General features: G+C 41.5%; 3 protein-coding genes across 3 annotated transcripts in view; all 3 read right to left on the reverse strand.

Annotated features, from left to right (window-relative positions):
- The window catches only part of fnta (farnesyltransferase, CAAX box, subunit alpha), a 7926-nt gene extending 3219 nt beyond the window's left edge, over positions 1-4707 (reverse strand). Inside the window, exons 1-8 of the mRNA XM_080843673.1 lie at positions 4530-4707; positions 4020-4105; positions 3756-3870; positions 3541-3645; positions 2972-3098; positions 2424-2572; positions 1088-1150; positions 520-697 (exon numbers count right to left, since the gene is read on the reverse strand). Of these exons, the coding sequence (XP_080699799.1) occupies positions 520-697; positions 1088-1150; positions 2424-2572; positions 2972-3098; positions 3541-3645; positions 3756-3870; positions 4020-4105; positions 4530-4663 (957 nt within the window). The 5' untranslated portion in view covers positions 4664-4707. The remainder of the gene's footprint in view (positions 1-519; positions 698-1087; positions 1151-2423; positions 2573-2971; positions 3099-3540; positions 3646-3755; positions 3871-4019; positions 4106-4529) is intronic.
- A 738-nt stretch (positions 4708-5445) lies between these two features.
- On the reverse strand, positions 5446-8686 carry LOC308369623 (glutathione S-transferase P-like). Its single transcript, XM_080844124.1, has 7 exons — positions 8583-8686; positions 7841-7876; positions 6936-7042; positions 6505-6592; positions 6225-6328; positions 5963-6064; positions 5446-5869 (listed from the first exon to the last, which is right to left on the reverse strand). Coding segments are annotated over exons 1-7 (627 nt in total). The 5' UTR covers positions 8584-8686; the 3' UTR covers positions 5446-5680.
- Positions 8687-11633: 2947 nt separating this feature from the next.
- Positions 11634-16086, reverse strand: LOC308369215 (glutathione S-transferase P-like; the record flags this gene model as incomplete). Its single annotated transcript, XM_080843557.1, has 8 exons — positions 11634-11822; positions 11956-12057; positions 12192-12295; positions 12381-12468; positions 12938-13044; positions 13234-13266; positions 14790-14873; positions 16008-16086. The coding sequence occupies 8 exons, from the start codon at positions 16084-16086 to the stop codon at positions 11634-11636; spliced, it is 786 nt and encodes a 261-aa protein (XP_080699683.1).
- Positions 16087-19427: the final 3341 nt, after the last annotated feature.

Consider the following 19427-nt stretch of genomic DNA (forward strand, 5'->3'; position numbering starts at 1 on the left):
AACTAAACCAGTTGTACAAACAGTGTACTTGTGTAGTAACGGTGCAAACCCATGCCACCGTTGTGAGCGACGCGATCTCTAAACCCAATGCATTTCAATGGGAGCCAATCCATTGTGACGTAAATTAGCGATCTGAGCGACGCGTCCGTTGAAAATTCGAACATGTTGAAACTTATGCAAATGAGGAGCGATATTTCCCGGCAGCAGCCAATGAGATTGTTTGGTGTCGTCTTTGACAGTTGGACTGTATGCTATTTCCACACGCTACACCACGCCCACTCAAAGCGATGGAAGTCGCTCACAACGGTGGCATGGGTTTGCACCGTAAGTGAATGTGTGTGAATGTGTGTGTGAGTGCTGTATTCTGACCTCCAGGGACTTGCCCAGGGTTTGTTCCTGATCCGAGGTGTGAGTGTGTGTGTGTGTGTGTGTGTGTGTGCATGTGTGTGTGTGCAGTAAGTAAATATATATGCGCAAGTCTATTCTAAGTGGAAGTGCGTATGGGGGTTGTACTCATACCTCCAGGGCCTTGCCCAGAGTCTGCTCGTGGCCCTGCTCGCCGCTGGCGTTCTCCAGGACGTCCTCGTACATGTCCACCAGAAAGCCGATGCGGTAAGGCGAGCAGTGCGTCTCCTTCAGCTCCTGCACCTGGTCCAGCAGACCCGGGTGAGAGCCCAGACCCCGGTCCTGCAGAATGCTGCATCCACAAGAAGGGACACAGGAATGACACCGTTAGCATTAGCAAAGCTTGGTGATGCTTAAAATGACAATGCTGCTACAAAAAGTTGATGATGCTTAAAAACTTTATAAATATGATGATAAAATAAAAGTATTAATGTTGAATCCTGAAGACTTTGGCGGAATCAACAATTAGTACCAGGTTCTCTCAACTAAGTGTAAATAATGTGTGGATGGAACAGAAGCAACATCCTGAAAGACACATATTGAAGTGGATCGACGTCGACCCCTACTGGCCACAGGCAAGCATTACAACCAACTCCTCCAAGATGTGAACACAATGTTTAATTTAGAGATAAACATCATTCTTTTCAATTGACATTAGCACACTGGTGACAAAGAAACATACCCTTTTAGATAGTTCCAAGCACTTTCATTGTGGGGAGCTTTCTTAATCTGTATGAGAGTGTATCTAGGAGACAAGAAGTCAAGACGAGAATTTAAATAATTTGCAATCATACAGATATAAGTATGTAGCATTGACTTTTCATGACAAATAGATGAAGGCATGTGCAGTAGTTAATGCAAATTAATCTGTAATATTATGCAGGGTTGAATCTGGAGTTACCATACAGTCACTTATGAAAGCGTCCACATGCAGGGTTCAATTTAGAGTAACCCTATAGTCACTTATAAAAGCGTCCACAAGGAGAGAACAGAGCCATGAAGGCTCTCTTCCCAAAGGAAACTGTATCTGTAAATGCACTGCATGGGATTCTGTCTTGTCTGTCTGTTTTACTGGGCATCTCCTTGTCATCACTAGTCACATGTTTAACCAGAGCATTTTATACACATAAAACATGAGGCCAGACGTAAAGCATGGTCTCATATACGTTTTCATATGTGAAATCTGAGGACCAGAGCTACACTATACTTTTATGACTGACTAGAACTTCAACCTGCCCTTAGCTGTATTCGAGTGTGAGTGAGGGTCTGTGTAGGTGAAGTTGGTGAGGGTAAGAGCAGCCGCTCACTTCACCTCTCTGTTTAGAATGGCGGCATGCGTAGTGCAGTGTAGGTGATGGTTAGCCAGTGTAGCGTTGGGGTTAGCCAGTGTAGGTGAGGGTTGGCCAGTGTAGCGTTGGGGTTAGCCAGTGTAGCGTGAGGTTTAGCCAGTGTAGCGTGAGGTTTAGCCAGTGTAGCGTGAGGGTTAGCCAGTGTAGCGTGAGGGCTAGCCTTCGCCAGTGTAGCGTGCGGATTAGCCCGTGTAGCATGTGGGTTAGCCAGTGTAGCCTGAGGGTAAGCCAGTGTAGCGTGAGGGTTAGCCAGTGTAGCGTGAGGGTTAGCCAGTGTAGCGTGAGGGTTAGCCAGTGTAGCGTGGGGGTTAGCCAGTGTAGCGTGGGGGTTAGCCAGTGTAGCGCGGGGGTTAGCCAGTGTAGCGCGGGGGTTAGCCAGTGTAGCGCGGGGGTTAGCCAGTGTAGCGCGAGGGTTAGCCAGTGTAGCGCGAGGGTTAGCCAGTGTAGCGCGAGGGTTAGCCAGTGTAGCGCGAGGGTTAGCCAGTGTAGCGCGAGGGTTAGCCAGTGTAGCGCGAGGGTTAGCCAGTGTAGCGCGAGGGTTAGCCAGTGTAGCGCGAGGGTTAGCCAGTGTAGCGCGAGGGTTAGCCAGTGTAGCGCGAGGGTTAGCCAATGTAGCGTGAGGGTTAGCCAGTGTAGGTGAGGACCGCTGGGCTCTTAGTAGACACTCACTGCACTTCTCTGTCGAGAATGGCGGCGTCCGAGTAGCCCGTGGTGTGGGAGATGACGTAGTGCCTCTGGTTCCATGCTGAGTTGTTCCTCACGTCCTCCTCCAGCAGCTGCGCCACATACTCCAGCTCACCGTCCCATAGCTTATACTCCTGGGGTTATATGGACACACACACACACACACAGATGACACACACACACACACACACGGACCACAACCACACACACACACACACACACACACACACACACACACACACACACACACACACACACACACACACACAGAGAGACAGAGACAGACAGACATATCACACGGAACACACAACCGCACGGACCACACAACCACAACCACACACAAATATGCACATGTGCATGCACATACATACACGGAAACACACACACACACACACACACACACACACACACACAAGGAGATGCAGACAGGTTAAAATACACTCCAAAAGAATAAGAACAGCATGATACACTGAGAATTAATTTTGGTGCCTTAATATGCTTTATGTCAGACAGGTGGTGAAGACGTGTTCTACCTGGATGACCCACTGTCTGTGTTGCCAGGCGTGGTAGTTTTTACTATCCTGGCTGAGAATGTCAGCTATAAACTCCAGCTCTTCAGAGGGATCTTTCAGCCACTCCACTACCATGCGTCGGTGGTGCCTGAAGACAATAAAGACAATGTCAATGAGAAAAGAGGCTGTCAAAAAGGGAATCCATCATTATGCTGCATTTATGGCTCTGTCCTTCAATAGTTGACAGCCGTGGTTATACAAAGGAGTGATGACAACATGCATCACTAAAATGTGGTCTTTCTAAAATAATAAATAAAAACTCTTCACCTCATTCAGAGGTTATTTTGAGCTGGCAGATGTACTGTTTGGAGAGCATGTACATGATTTTAACTTGGTCTGATAAAATATGCTATACATAGTATATATATATATTTGTGTGTGTGTGTGTGTGTGTGTGTGTGTCTGTGTTTACTGCTAAGGTTAAAAACAGCAAGATACAGTCTCACAGAATGTTTACAAAAGTGGATATAAATAATTAACATGATGAACCATGAAAACAGGTTGACAGAATAGGGGCCAGCGATGCTCACCATACTTGGTAGTTCTTTGGTTGATCCTCTATTATATTTGTAATGTAGTTCATCTCCTCTCGCAGGTCCTTTTCCAAAGCCTGTATTAAAACTCTCCGGTAATGCCTGTAGAGGATTTACACACATTTGACACATTTCCCAACGTTTGCAAAGCATGGTATTGTGACTTTGGAGCAGACAATGACACATTCGAGATAACTACGTTTAAATCTTACCATACGGTGTAGTTGGCCGCATTTAGATCAATGGCCTCGCCTGTCAGCGCAAACGCCCTTTCACTCTTCTCATCGTTCTTCAGGAGTGCACGGAAGTAGTCGTAAACATCTGTGACTACAGGTAGAATAAGTGGGTGACAGATTACGTTAGGAAAGAAAATCAGGACTGTCCGTAGCCTCTGAATGGATGTCTGTAAACGTGTTAAAAATGGAATTAAGGGCGAGTCAAAACAGCATAACTTACTTAAAACACACTTTACTTACATCTGTCAGAATAAGCAATTTTCACAACAGGATTAGGCCCATCGTCTTGGGGAACCGGCTCCAAATCAGCCCATTCTTTTCGATCCCTGGAAAACAATCACCACCACAAATGACAGTGACGGGATTCAGTAACGTTGTAACTTACTTGGTTGCACTAGGGTGTAACGTTTGTGCACAAACGAATAGCTGGCTAATTAACTGACTATAGCTAGCTTTAATCACAACAGTAGTAGCACCAATTATCTATTCGTGTTAGCTACCGTTACACGTTGTAACAGTTAGCTTATAACACTACACTCACAAGAAATAAGTCAAGACACGTTGTATCTACAATGCATGTTAAATTAGATATTAGGCCATTAGATAGCTAACGTCTAGTTTACTACTTAGGTTTATCGATCCTATCGTACTTCCTAACGTCCATTAGCTAATCAAGCTAGCTATGACACCCTAACTTGGTAGGGGAGTAAGCTGAGAAGCTGATCAGTTAGCTAACGTTAGCATTGTTACCTGTAAAACACATATCTTCCTCTTAGGGGCTCATCATAGTCTATCTCTGATTCTCCATCCATACTCTCCACATTCATTCCGTCTTCTTCTTGGCTGCCCAAAGCGGGAGGTGAAATTTCCTCCAGACCAGACATTTTGAAAGTGACTCGTGTATTTCCCTTAAGAGCTAGCCAGATAACCAGCGTGTGTTGTTAGACGGAATGAGTAGTGTGTAACGTTCTACGTAAATTCCGGTAAGGTCTCGCTCTAGCGCGCCTCCTGGTGGTAAGTGAATTACAGTACAATATGTTGTACTGAAAATCCTCCTTGAAAACCCGTTAAATGCTCATGAATGCAGCTTTGTTGTTGATGTGGCTTGCTGCTCAGCTTCTACGGTTGGGTAGTTATTATATTGGTTAGGTTGCTGGTTATGAGTACCTCCATGGGACAGTGAAATTCAATTAATTTAACATCGCTTCCTGAGTATAACATGTTATGTGCAAGTCCTTCAATAAATTATTTTAAAAGAAACCCTTTACAGATGCCTTATATTTTCCACCTAGGGCATTTGTTTCGGCATCTCCATATTGCCCTTCAGGAGGGCCCAGTGGAGGGGGTAGGAACTTATCAAGGCAGTGTTTGATAAATACTGAGGCCAATATCCTAGAGCAAAACACCATGCGACATACAACACAATGCAGCTTGTGGAAATTGTGCTCTAAAGGGCAACCTTGTTCAACTCCGTTGAATGCTAATCCTTGTAGATCTGCAGTCTAAATCTAGATCTAGAGACATCCTTTTGGGTCACCAAAGACCAATCATATGATGATCACATGGTGTTCATGTGGTTTATACTGATCAAAAAGCATCCATGATGTGGGTTATTCATGTGCAAGTTTCTTTTTCTCTATGAAATGACAAGTACAAGACAAACCAGGGAAGGCCACTGATGCAAATTATTTTTCAATTCACATTTAGCTTGTTTATTAATTCACAATAATAAGAACATTGTATTGCAAGTGTACAAAGAGTTATCAAACAATGGTTAGCAATTCTCTACAAAAAAGAGGACCCCCAAAAACAGGTTAAGAGACACACAGCCTGCAAGTCCACTAAGTGCCAATGTGAGGATGGGTAGGGGTAGTCCCCTGGTCATCAGTAGACCTACAGTACTACTGTTTCCCATTGCCATTGATGGGCAGTTTCTTGAAGTCTTCAGAGTCTAGGAAAGCCTTGAGTTTTGGACGGGCTGTCATCATCGCTACAAACGCCTTCAAGGCTGGGAACGTGTCCAAACAGGTGGGGCACAACACCTGATGGTTGAGAAGAACTTCAAGCAAACTGTAGTCTGCAAAAGACACCTGTAACAGGAACACAAACACAGACATAAATAATTAATATTAGGAACAACCCTATTGTCTGCATAATGCATATACATCCATGATCTACTGTACCTTGCCGCCAACCAAGAAACCAGACTTGTTTTTGGCCAAAACAGCTTCAAACTTGGAAAGATGATCAGGGAGTTCCTTGATGTACTTATCCTTTCCGGTATCCTGGAGAATACATAAAACATGAAAAATAAAATTAAAGAAGTCTTCTTGACATTTAAAAGAAATTAAGTGATTTAGCGGAACCATCTCCAACAGTCATGATCTACATGAAGCAAATCCGTAGTACGGGCACAATAAGTATTATTAAAACTAGCAAACTTACGTATTCCTGGTAGATCATCTTGACGTATTTAAGACGGAGGTCTTCCACACCATCATTCATCATGTCAATTTGGGAAGCTTCTTTGTTGTTACTACCATACGCATCTGTGCACATAGGAAATTAAATTAATCAATTACTGATCACCTGACTAGTTCTCAACAATGAGTCATACTCAATGGATAACAGACAGCAGACAAGAAGCATCAGATGACAGAGTGTGTACTGTGGATTTAGCAAAGGCAAAGTGCAGTGTCTAACCATGGATTGTGTACTGACTTACCATGGTTACGGCCCAAGTGTCTCAGTATGGCATTGGACTGGACCAACTCCAGATCTCCATCTTGGACCTTTGGCAGCTGGCCAAAAACCTGCAAAATGTGGGGTTTGAATTTACAGCTGATGCAAAATACACTCTTGATTCAAGAAATTGTAAACTACAGAACTACTAGACGGAAGCCATAGGCTTTTGGACAGAGCACTAGAGCTTCCATGACGGAATTAAATGGCAGTGGCACTGATAGTGATGTTATTAATAGGCCATTAAGTGATATTATTTATAGGCCATTAAATGGCAACAACAGAAGGAATTAAAATTATTATTTTTATTTGTATAATTATTACAGGCATAGACTGCCATTCCAATTCCAATACACTTATGTCAAATGTCTATTGGGGGGATTGTAATGTGATTGACCAGGAGATTTCACTCACACAAGTGGCCTTCAGGTCTCCCTTCATCCACTCGTCAAAGGGCACCACCACTTCCTTCCACTCCTGCCCCTGGTCGGACAGCATGAACTTCATGGCCCCGCATCTCCCTGTGACAACACAACACGACAGCTGCTGACATGCCCTGGATACAGAACAGCAAGTCAACACACACAGGTGGATGCCAAAGGCAGTTAGGTTGCCAGTGTATTACATCCTCATGAGTTGTGTGCCATAAATATCGATGAGCAAAGGCAGCTGGAAACGAAGTTGCCCATCAAGGGTCTGTCGTTTGCCGATTGTAAGAATGTTGTACACAGTCACAAAACCATAAAAGTTCTGGTCACCATTTACTCAACCGCACAACAACAGTGACCCATAAAAGTTTAGCTTGCAGTAAAATGTCCATAACCAGAAATAACTAGTCCCAATCCTTTACCACAACCCCAACAGAAGACGTAAAATAAGACCCTATGAGTTACAACTGGTATTAGGACCGGATCATAGGAATTTTCACAACGGTTTCACCAGACCAATAGTCTGACCAAATCGGAGTTAGAAAGAAAGAAAAAAATTAGTCCAAGTCCTTTGTCCCTCGATCTGGGTCACATTCCATGGATCCAACAATTTCTTTTTTTCTTGCCAATAGACCATACAGATCTAGGTCAAAGGTGGGAGATTCAAGAATGTCTTCATTTCCTTCAGTTCTGGAAGGTTCTAGCTTTTAAATTCTTGCACATAGAAGAGCTTGGGATTCATATTTCATATCATTGTATGATAACAAAAGAAACAAAAGAGTGCATCTACTCAATATTGTTGGTTAGTGGCTTTTGTTTCCCCTTAGGAGTCCACCAAGACACAGCGCATGCGTCAGTCATGTGATCGGATACTTCAAGAATTCCACCTACCTCGCACAGCAAAGTAGGTGATGGTGTAAGGAGGCACTGTGAAAGTGAGCGAGAGAATATCTGTTAATGACATATATTACAGTCCACATGAAAATGTATGTAGTGCTAGCCCAATAATACTATGTTTATTCCACCCCCCACGTCTGTAAGTCCATCGTAGCAGTGTCTGACCTGCAGCCGATTTGCAATCGCGATCACGGATGATAACTTTGTAGTAAATATGTCCGGGTGAAGTTATACACTTCGGTAACTCGCCAACAAGCCCCTCCCGAATACTCCATTGGCGAAGGGTTTGCAGACAGCTGTTACGCGCTTTTATCTGCTAGGATACTTTGATATTGCACTTTGATATTTTTTTATTTGCATACCGCATTTTTCTATTTGCATACCGCTTAACATGAAGGCAGCACGTTTTGCACATTGTAAGAGCAAACAAACGCATAAGTGAAGTCGCAGAGTTTCGTGCAAGTTTAGCTACCTTCCAACAAAGGATTGCATGTACATGTGGACAAGCAGATTCGTGCATGCTATCGGTAGTTCTCAGTTTGTTTTAGTGTCAAAGTAGCTTGATGGTATGTCCACCAACGATTCATTCTGTATGACCTTTGGATAGAAGTACGCAATCATGTCTACCCCCTCGAAGATATAGAGGTTAACGAGCTAAACTCCAGTGAGATTAGTATAGCTTAGTATCACTGTGTGCAAACACTAAGAAATGAATACATTCATGCTAGTTACTTACTGTTGAGTGGTGCAGGGACTTGATCGGCTTTTTCAAGAGACACTACTAACGTCTGCCGCTGAGCAACGTGAAGTGGAGCGTTTGCTGGGTGTTGTGTATTTATACGTCGCCGTCTGTTTTTGATGAGTCACTCTGACGTGGAAGTCGAGCTGAAATCAGTCTGAATGGAGGCAGTAGCCTACTGTTTATGGATATCCACACATTGTTTATTTCCCCCACATTATTTGAAGTTATGGCAATAGTTTTTATTGAAAAACTGGTCTGATATACATGTAGGTTATTCTGTCACTGGTTCTATAGTAAGAAATATCTTTATCTTTTGCTATTTTATGATGCAAATAGACATTTTTTTTTTGTCTAACAATAGACGATGCAGAATCCGCCTAAATTAAAGTAACACTATGCAACAATTTTACCCTTTTTGAGCAATGGTTTTATAGGCATATAGTTTTGGTACCATGCTCAAATATATTTTGATAGCATCTGGCATGGGTCGGCTACAGGCAGCCCCCCGGCCAATTCTAGCCTACCAGCGCTTTTTTGGCCCGTCAGATTATTCCGATCGTAGCCGAGTTTTTTTTTTCTTTCATCTTCCGGTCGACAGATTCACAAATTAGGCAAACTGATTGGGCAGAAATGAGAGAGAACCGCAGGGCACCATAAAATGCATTCTTAATTTCATCCCTCGTCATAAATGAACTTCAGCCCGTTGCATATGAGACACGTGGGCTTTCCATTAGTGAAACCGGGTAAAATAAACGCAACATTTTCTTTCATTCCCCTTTATAGGCTCTGTTTTGGTTGTCAACTTTCCTCTTCAGACTTTTTGACAAAGACTAATTCTTTACTAACTTCTCTCTGCGCGCTATTTCAAAAATAAATGTAGCCTAACATAGACTCCAAGTAGTAGCCTAGGTCTAATTAGGAGGCTCAATGTTGAAAGAAGTCCATCATTGCTGTTATACACAATAGGTGAGGCTATATTGACAGAGGGGGCTAAGATAGAGTTCATTAAAATAATGAAATTATTCAAACAGACTACCAATGGGCTCATTCACATGGTTTATTATCATTAGTTATATTTTTAGACCTATCCATTTTCCATGTAGGCCTAGTTGTTGCGAGGTCATGTAAGGGGCACCTATCGCAGTGTCTAAATAGGCAGTAACCCAAACTCTGGCAGTATAGCACAGGTGGCTGGATGGCTAGTGGGAAAGACATAGGACTGTCCTTCACATGACCATATGCCAGGGGTCGGCAAGTAACTTGGGCCTCCACAACAAAGGAAAAATACTGGCCCACGGTCCAAAGTTTCTTGCCTGTTACTTTGCATGTCTGTCTTCAAAGACCCAGGAGAAGTTGGTGAAAAGGTCTGACTATCCCTCCAAGGTAGTGTCTGGAATTTGCCATTTCTTTGCTCAGTCACATGATGGCGTTTCATTTAACAACTACATGACCCATGACTTGAGGTATGGTCCAGTAATACCTCACTGCTTCAGAAAGGACTGATAGCTGAGAAAGAGGCACATGCTAGATATGTCATGAGCACTATGTTTTATCTACCTTTTTCTTTTGTAGGGGGCCATATACTATATATGACATTGAAAGCTGTGTAAAGGTGTGGGTGTATGTGTGTTTGAGGTGTGTCAGGAAACCGCTCAAGCAGGTTGACTGATGCACATCCATTCTATTCAGTCAACTCAATTAATGTGCAGTAAAAGGGGTGTCGCTGCTTTGCTTTGTATGTGGAATTTATATTTAAAAAAATGTGCAATGTGCCAAGTCATTTACATTGTTTTATGTTGTTTTACATTGATCATGGTAAAACACCATAAAACTCTCAACTGCTCAAGGGGTTCACATACTTTCAAGCGGCACTGTAGCTGCCAATGTCATGTTGTGAAAGCTTTTCTTCCATTTTTGCAGGGTGTTCCAGCACGGAACAGAGACCAAACTGCATATCCTGGTACCTTCTTCCTGATGTCCTCGTTATATCTCCTTTCCTCTCGGCATTGTTGATCTGTGTGGGTACACCTTGGCACTACAGTAGTTTGGTTGGTTTCCCTTCTCTTTTAATCTGTGTTGCCCAACCCTTTTCCTAAGGATGTCTCATTTGATTGGTTTGCTTAATTGACTAATTAAGCACCCAAATATGTTTCAATGAATCTGTTAACTGCTTGACTTTACCAATGCAGCTGGGGGTTCACTTACTTTTGAACATACACTAATACCATGTTTCATGTAGTTTTTTGGCTACTCATACAATTCCCTCTAAATAAGTACATAAACATAAACCTGACATTTCATCTATGGAAAATTGGTGATGACATTTTTTTAAATCATGGTAAAACAAAAGAAAACTCCTAACTGCTCAAGGGGTTCACATACTTTCTAGCGGCACTGTATACTGCCAAAAGACACCAGTTGTTGGTGAGCTTCTATTAGTGCCAACTGGGCTGTTGATGGTGTTTGGGAGGTTTTTGCATGCCTTTTAGGTAGTTAGCCTGCTAGTTTTGGAACAGAACTTTTTATTGCTGCTTTAAAGCTCTTTCTAATAAGCATTCTATTGCCATAGAAAACATGCTGCTGCAGTCACAGAAGACTGGCCATAAACACAGCAATATTAGGCTATAGCCTACCCAACTGTGTGCACTTACTAAGTTCAAAGTTCAAAGTACTTTATTTGTCATGGCCACAAAGACAACGAGACAGTAGAGGCAACCAGACTTCTTACACAGCTAAATAATAATAAATAACAATTAATAAATAGATTCATAAATATCATACATAAAATAATAATAATAAAAATAATAAAAGCAATATATTTCCATATCTCCATATTTCCATATTAAGGTGCATCAAGTGTTAGAGTGCAGTCCATGGCGGGCCGGGCGGGCTTGGCCGGGGGGAGATGAAGGATTACACTTCCAGACCACAACACACACACGAAAGACTTTGGTGTAGTTTTATTGTTTTTTTATTGTTCAAGTACAAAACATTTTGACAACAATAATTGCTTCAGTGCTGGCTGTTTCTAATCAAAGCTCAGGTTCATTGCTTTCCATTGGGGCTGATGGCTCTGTTTCTGTAAGCATCACTCTCCATGTAGGCCTTGATGTTCGGACGAGCACTCAGTTTATCTCTGTAGGTCTGAAGGGCTGGGAAGTTATCCAGAGCAGTGGGGCTGAGGACCTGGTGGTGCTGCAGCAGGAGCAACAGGAGATAGTCTGCAAAGGAGATCTGACACAAGAGTCCTGATAAGAATGTGCCCATATTAGATGCAAACATTGAGATTGAGGCTGTAGTTTTCCAGACAGGGTGAGGACTTTTCTGTCTATGTGCCGCTGTAATGTTAAATAGATTCGGCGGTTACCTGTTTTCCAACAAGGAAACCTCCTTTGTTACATGCCAGGATTTTCTCATACGGAGCCAGGTGGCGTGGAAGCTCTTTGATGTAGTTCTCTTTGTGTGTGTCCTACACACACACACACACACACACACACACACAGACACACACACACACAGACACACACACACAGTTTTTGTAAATTGCATGAAGTCTACGTCAAACCTCCTACTAAACCTTACTGTCCCAACTTCACAACTCACATAGTTCTGAAAGATCAGTGTAAAGTATTTGGTCTGGAGATCTTGTAGGGAGTCATCCATCATGTCAATTAGGGAGGCCTCATTGTCATCTTTTCCATACACTCCTAAAAATCAATTAAGCAATTTAATCAAATCCATCCTTTTATCCAAATTATACAAATACTTTCACGGTCCACACACTGCACGTACCAAACTTTCGAGCCAGATGTCTACGGATGGCACTCGTCTGGTACAGAGTGAGGTCTCCATCTTGAAATTTGGGCACCTGGCCAAATAACTTAAAAAAAAAAAAAAAGAAGAAAAAAACAGTCACAGAGACAAAATAACTGATAACCTCATTAGTTATATGACTCACATTTGAGATTAATTCTTATTAAGATATTAAAACCCAGACTAATAGTGTTGTTGATCTGCTTTGCTGCTGATGTTGCTTTTCCAGAAGTGAGCATTGATTCCCTGTGGATGTCATTAACATGTAGTATGCACTGATCTCGATCTCTTGGGCTCGTGCTTGAGTCTGTGATTCTAGTTGCTCTGACTACCAGAGCCTGTTCGCTTAAACAGTGCACAGACAAAATGAAACCTAGTTCATGAAAATGCACCAGGCAAGTACTACGTAGACTTTTACTGTACTGTATTTTCTGGTACAAAATAGTAAATAAATACTATTTTTTGACACAGATAAAGAATTGGTATCACTTTATGAAACGTTATCGAGTTATCTTGTGGCACTCTAAATAACTCACACAACTTTCCCTCAGGGCGCCTTGTTGCCACATCTCCATGGTGACAGTAATCTCAGTCCATTCCTTCCCCTGATCTTTCAACATCAGCCGGATTGGTTCAGCGCGACCTATGACAAGAGGTTGCGTTTTTCTCGTTATTCTATCTGTATGTACGAACTCACGCACACTACACGCACACTGGCACGCAACACACACAAACACACGCTTGCATGCAACACATCCATACACACCCACACGCATGCTTACACACAACACACACACACTTTCTATCTGTTTGATAAATATAATATGCTCACCTCTCACATTGAAGTATGTCAGTACAAAAGCCACTGCAAACACAAGACAGTCCATCATAATCATTACACAAATATTATAGAATAGCAAAAGCTGAGAAGTGCTTGGTGCAAAACGGCTGCTGAGATAACAGAGCAATAATAATGTTCGGAGGCTAGTCATGGAATGCACCTGATGTTGGTGTCACCGTCAAAACGGCGAACAGTGGCTAAATCAGTATTACTATACCATTGAATCATCATATTTATTAGCAAACTACTTGCCATAAACTGGGTAACGTTAGTTAGTTTTGTTTTCTTAGTTGCCAAGGCACTGTTGTTGTAGGCACCGGCATATGCAGGCTTTCTACCCATACACCAGTGACACTTGTCTTCAACAGCAAAGTTTAAAGCAGCAATAAGTAGTTCTGTTCCAAAACTAGCAAGCTAACTACCTAAAAGGCATGCAAAAACCTCCCAAACACCATCAACAGCCCAGTTGGCACTAATAGAAGCTCACCAACACACTAGCTGGTGTCTTTTGGCAGTAGCTATAGCTGCCAATGTCAAGCTTTTCTTCCAATTTTGCAGGGTGTTCCAGCACGGAACAGAGAACTATATACTGGAGATCCTGGATGGCTAGTGGGAAAGACTGTCTGTCCTTCACATGACCATATTCTATCAAAACTAATTTGAGGATTGTACCAAAACTAGTTGCCTAGCAAACCATACCTCAAAAAGTGTCAAATTGTTGCATAGTGTTGCTTTAAAGAGTTTTCTTTTTAAATAGCAAATTCACCCGTACCAAGACAGAGAATGTAACTACATTGACCACACTCTAACTCCTACAATGTGACATCACATAACAATTACTCAATTTGAATGTTACTATTAGACATGTATTGTGAATACAGCTAGGCATATAGAAGATGAGGTAGTCGTGCAGTGATCACTTACTTTGTAATCCTTCTTGGGTTTTTACAAAAAAAATAAGATGAGTGAGAACACTAGAATATTTTGTAGGCTGGCGTTCCTCTGCTTCATATGGGCTAAGCCTAGGTTATATGTATGCTGTCTTGTTTGAACAGTCATCATGACTTGGCACATTGCTAAGATTTTAGAATATAAATCCCACATACAAAGCAAAGCAGCGACGCCTCTTTTACTGCACATTCATTCATCTGACTGAATAGAATGGATGTGTATCTGTGAACCTGCTTGAGCTGTTCCCTGACACACCTCTCACACACACACACACACACACACACACACACACACACACACACACAGGGCCAGCTCTAGCCCTGGATGCCCTAGGCGATCTTGAGTCCCCCCCCCCCCCCCCCCCCCGACTATTCTAGTTCAACAATAAATGGTGCATGGACAACAAACACCAGAATAGTTTCAGAACATTTTCTTTATATTATTTTAAATAATGAATTACACACTCAAAGTATTACATTATTATTATTATTATTATTATTATTATTATTATTATTAAATGAACTCCATAAACTGTGCAAAACAATACACTTTAAAGTATGGATGTGGCTTGAATAAATACTATTAAATAGACTCACCTGATGCAGGCTGTGTGTTCCTGGCCTCAGTGGCCTGTGTGTTACTGGCCCCTTGAGCGCTACTGGATGTCCCTTCTCCTGCAGCTGTATTTAAACACAGAGTTTATCCATGCTGTTCGTTACACAATTGCATTTGGTAATTTCTATCATCCTACCACATAGTTGCATTGTACAAATACATTTTATAACTTGTAGTAGATAAATTACGATTACTGCCACCACTGCTACCAGGCTAAATAGTACTAGGCTACTGATAAAAAATGTGTAGTATTATTGTGATGTGATTATGTAAGGTGACCAGATTTGAGTTTGTTAAAAAGAGGACACTTCTGAGTTTTTGGAAATCTTTTTTTAAACGCAGATGACCCTGCCCCCTCCCAGCAATTAAATGTTTTTTAAAACAGGTGTCATGTACTATTGTAAACAATGCAACTACTGGAGGCTGCAAGGTGCTCAGTGTTGCCAGATAGGAAATGGCTTATCGTATCAGAGGCTCAAAATGATCGTATTTGGATCGGCAACACTGGGAAGGCGGTCGACCAATGACAGTTCTCGCTACAATCAGAGCTAGCGCAAGAAGGGAAATACCCTTTCCAAAACTTGTAAGGGTGTAATAGCTAAATTGTGAGAGACCCAGTGAAACACAAATATCCAACAAATACCCTGACGTTATTGGAATCCCGGGCATTTTTTAGATCTCAAACAGATGACATGTCCGGCTAAAAGAGAACGTCTTGTCACCCTAAATAACAGCAACAATAGTACTAGCTCTGAAGGCTACTTACAAAGTTCAGAGGGAGGCGAATCAGGCGTCCTTTCTCCTGCAGGTGCCGTCTTCTGCAAAAATTTCCTGAGTGCATCTGGCCGATTTAAAACAAAAATTAAAACAAAACAGGAAACATATACATTTTAGTACATTTCTGGGGAGGAACTGTACATAAGGGTGAACAACACCACTATCCCCAAAATGGTTACTGTGTGTATGTAGCTACTTTTTGTATTCACTAAACAGAACGTATGCAGACAGCAATGGTACTTTTCATAACAAGCATACGTTATCCAGATAACTGGTCTTTTGACATCCATCTAGTTTATCAATAGCTTACTAATAAATTAGCAAAATAACAGACGCTAGCTATAGATAGCCTAAGTGACAGCAATGAAACGTCCTACATTTTCCCCGTTGGACAGCTTAATGGCTGAGATGAGAAGTCTTACCTCTATACTTGTTTTTCTTTTCCTCCTTTTCCTTCCTTTTCTTCCTTTTCTGTGCTCCTGACGGTTGAGAGCGCTTCATTTTTACCCTTTCCAAAACTTGTAAGGGCGTATTAGCTAAATTGTGAAAGACCCAGTGAAACACAAATATCCGACAAATACCCTGACGTTATTTGAATCCCGGGCATTTTTTAGATCTCGAACAGATGACATGTCCGGCTAAAAGAGAACGTCTTGTCACCCTAAATAACAGCAACAATAGTACTAGCTCTGAAGGCTACTTACAAAGTTTAGAGGGAGGCGAATCAGGCGTCCTTTCTCCTGCAGGTGCCGTCTTCTGCAAAAATGTCCTGAGTGCATCTGGCCGATTTAAAACAAAAATTAAAACAAAACAGAAAAAACATACATTTTAGTACATTTCTGGGAAGGAACTGTACATTAGGGTGAACAAGACCACTATCCCCAAAATGGTTACTGTGTGTGTATGTAGCTACTTTTTGTATTCACTAAACAGAACGTATGCCATTTATAATCAATGTAGACAGCAATGGTACTTTTCATAACAAGCATACGTTATCCAAATAACTGGTCTTTTGACATTTACATCCATGTAGTTTATCAATAGCTTACTAATAAATTAGCAAAATAACAGCCGCTAGCTATAGATAGCCTAAGTGACAGCAATGAAACGTCCTATACTAGGTGATGAACAATACTACATTTTTTTCGTTGGACAGCTTAATGGCTGAGATGAGAAGTCTTACCTCTATACTTGTTTTTCTTTTCCTCCTTTTCCTTCCTTTTCTTACGTCCCTGTGCTCCAGACGGTTTAGAGCGCTTCATTTATGCAAAAGTCCCGTAACTGACACGCGCTCACTCTACCCTGGCAGTGTACAGGAGCCCTCTCACTAAAGGCCACCGCTTGCTTCTGCAACGGTGTCACATTGTTGTGTAAATGTACTCATAGCAATTTATGCTCCCTAAAAGGTTGCCCGTGTTGCAAAGCAATTCACGTGCAGAACCATAGCCAATTCCCTGGCGTAAATAATTCCACTACAAACACGTATCATATTGTCATGTAGGTTAGTGCATGTAGGCTAAAACAGCAGATACTAAATTAAAATAAATTCCTGCATTCAAATAATGTACAGTATCATGAAAGTTTGGATGAAATTGTCATTTTTATCACATTAGCATGTAATTATCACGCCAAACAATTACGCTGTACTGGACTGTAAGTAAAGTATAAAACAAAATCATTCACGAATATCATTCACGTCTTACCAGGGACGTGCAGTCATAGGAGGCAGGGGAGGCAGAGCCTCACCTGTCATTTTGAAAAGTAAAAAAAAAATATATTAAAATTTTTTTTTTTTTTTTTTGTATAATAATCATATATATTTATGTATTATAAATACTCATATTTCTCTAGTTATCTGTGTTACGAGTGTCATTTCTGCATGATTCCGATCATTTCGAGCATTTTTATTATCAAAATCGCTGAATTTGAGCATTTCCGGTTCCCAGTGATCAGCCAATGAACATTGGACGTGCGGTCAAGGGAGGCAGATGCATTGCAGTCTATGGGCAGGGTAGGCAGTGCCTCCCCTAGGATTGCGAAATCACTCCAAACTGGGTGTTACGCATGCGTGCGCAAGCGTAGAACCTTTTGAGTTGAGCTGAAAACGCATTGAAAAATATTGCAAGTGAGGCACGCACTACCACGGATTCAAGAAGGGTGGCGAGCGAGAGGGCACTTGTTGGGTATATAATCTGACGTTGGATTTTCTTCTTCACTTCTCTACTTGAGTTTGACAGCGAAAATGGAAGATTGCATTGCTAACCTGAGGCATGTTGAATTAACTAAGAACGTTTAAGTATTTTAAGTTAACACAGTAGTATTACACATTTGCATTGGAGTATTTCACGTTTCCCAACGGGACTACATATTCATGCGCAACACGAACCTAAAGAAGCTAAAGGCTGTTGATGCAGGAAAGTTGCCTTGAAGTTGTGAGCAGACTAGGTAGGTGCTAATCCTGAGCTAAACTAGCCACTGACTGCATTCACTCAAGAAGAGGACAACGGATTTCCACTGATCTATACTGATAATCGTGAGTGGATTAATTTTGTTTCACCTCAAATTGACGGTTATGAGCTCCAACGAAAGTGCACCAACTTTAAATTATACTGGCCAGTAGAACATTTTGGTATTGTGTGCTATGTATGCGGTGTTTAACTGTTTACATGTTAATATGTTGTGTAAATAAATATGGAATTGTTTTTTCGAAGCTGTCCGAGTTGGTTAAATGGTCATTTAAATTAGCATCCCACCACCGTAGTTATATTTTCTCCAGACAAAATGAAATGAGCCATATCATTGGTGGGAGGGCTACATACACTAGCTTGCAACTATTAATATCTTATTAATAACTCATCATAATACAATAAAAAACAATCGTTTGAAAATAATGGTATTAGACAATAAAACAACGTTTTTTCAGTTCTGATCAGATGACAATTTTAAAACCATAGACATATATACATGTATATATACATTATATATATAGTTTAAACTAGAGCTCAAAATGACATAATCACTTCCGGTTTCTGTGCCTCACCAGCTCCGAACCTCACTGCACGTCCCTGCGTCTTACTAAACCTAGTCACGCGAAAGTGAACAAGGTTAATAAGTCCTTTCTGTTTCCTATTCTGAGCATATGCAGGTTACGTGAAAAATTATCCGAAGACCCAGTCAAAATGAACGAAACATTTCGGTTTTCTCTAGATTCCCAAGCTTCCCATGATCACGTGAAAAATTATCCAAAGACTTGCATCCGGCAGATGAACTAATCGTTCACCTCCCTTCTGCCAACCGTGTCTTTGGATCTATGATTCGTTCATCTGCCGGATTCGGGTCTTTGGATCATTTCCCACGTGACCTGCATAGGCTCAGTACTGGTAGCGGAAACAGAAATGATTCGTTCTTGGATCATTTTTCACGTGACCTGCATTCAACGAATCATTTCTGTTTCCTTGGCTTAGCCTATGCAACTGTCCCGATGCGCAGTCATGAGAAAAAGAACAAATCCTTTTAGGAGAGGACTCGTTACTCTCGAGTCCTTGTAAGGATTCGTTCAAAATGAACGAATCGTTCACGAACGACACATCACTACTGTAAATGATAATTTTTGACTCATAGAAACCACGCTGCTGCAGTCACAGAAGACTTGCCATAAACACAGCAATATTAGGCTATAGCCTACCCTAGCTGTGTGCACTTATAAAGGATTAGACTTCCAGACCACAACACACACACGAAAGACTTTGGTGTAGTTTTATTGTTTTTTTATTGTTCAAGTACAAAACATTTTGACAACAATAATTGCTTCAGTGCTGGCTGTTTCTAATCAAAGCTCAGGT

Source organism: Sprattus sprattus, assembly GCF_963457725.1.
Source record: "Sprattus sprattus genome assembly, chromosome: 8".
NCBI classification, from domain to species: Eukaryota; Metazoa; Chordata; class Actinopteri; order Clupeiformes; family Clupeidae; genus Sprattus; species Sprattus sprattus.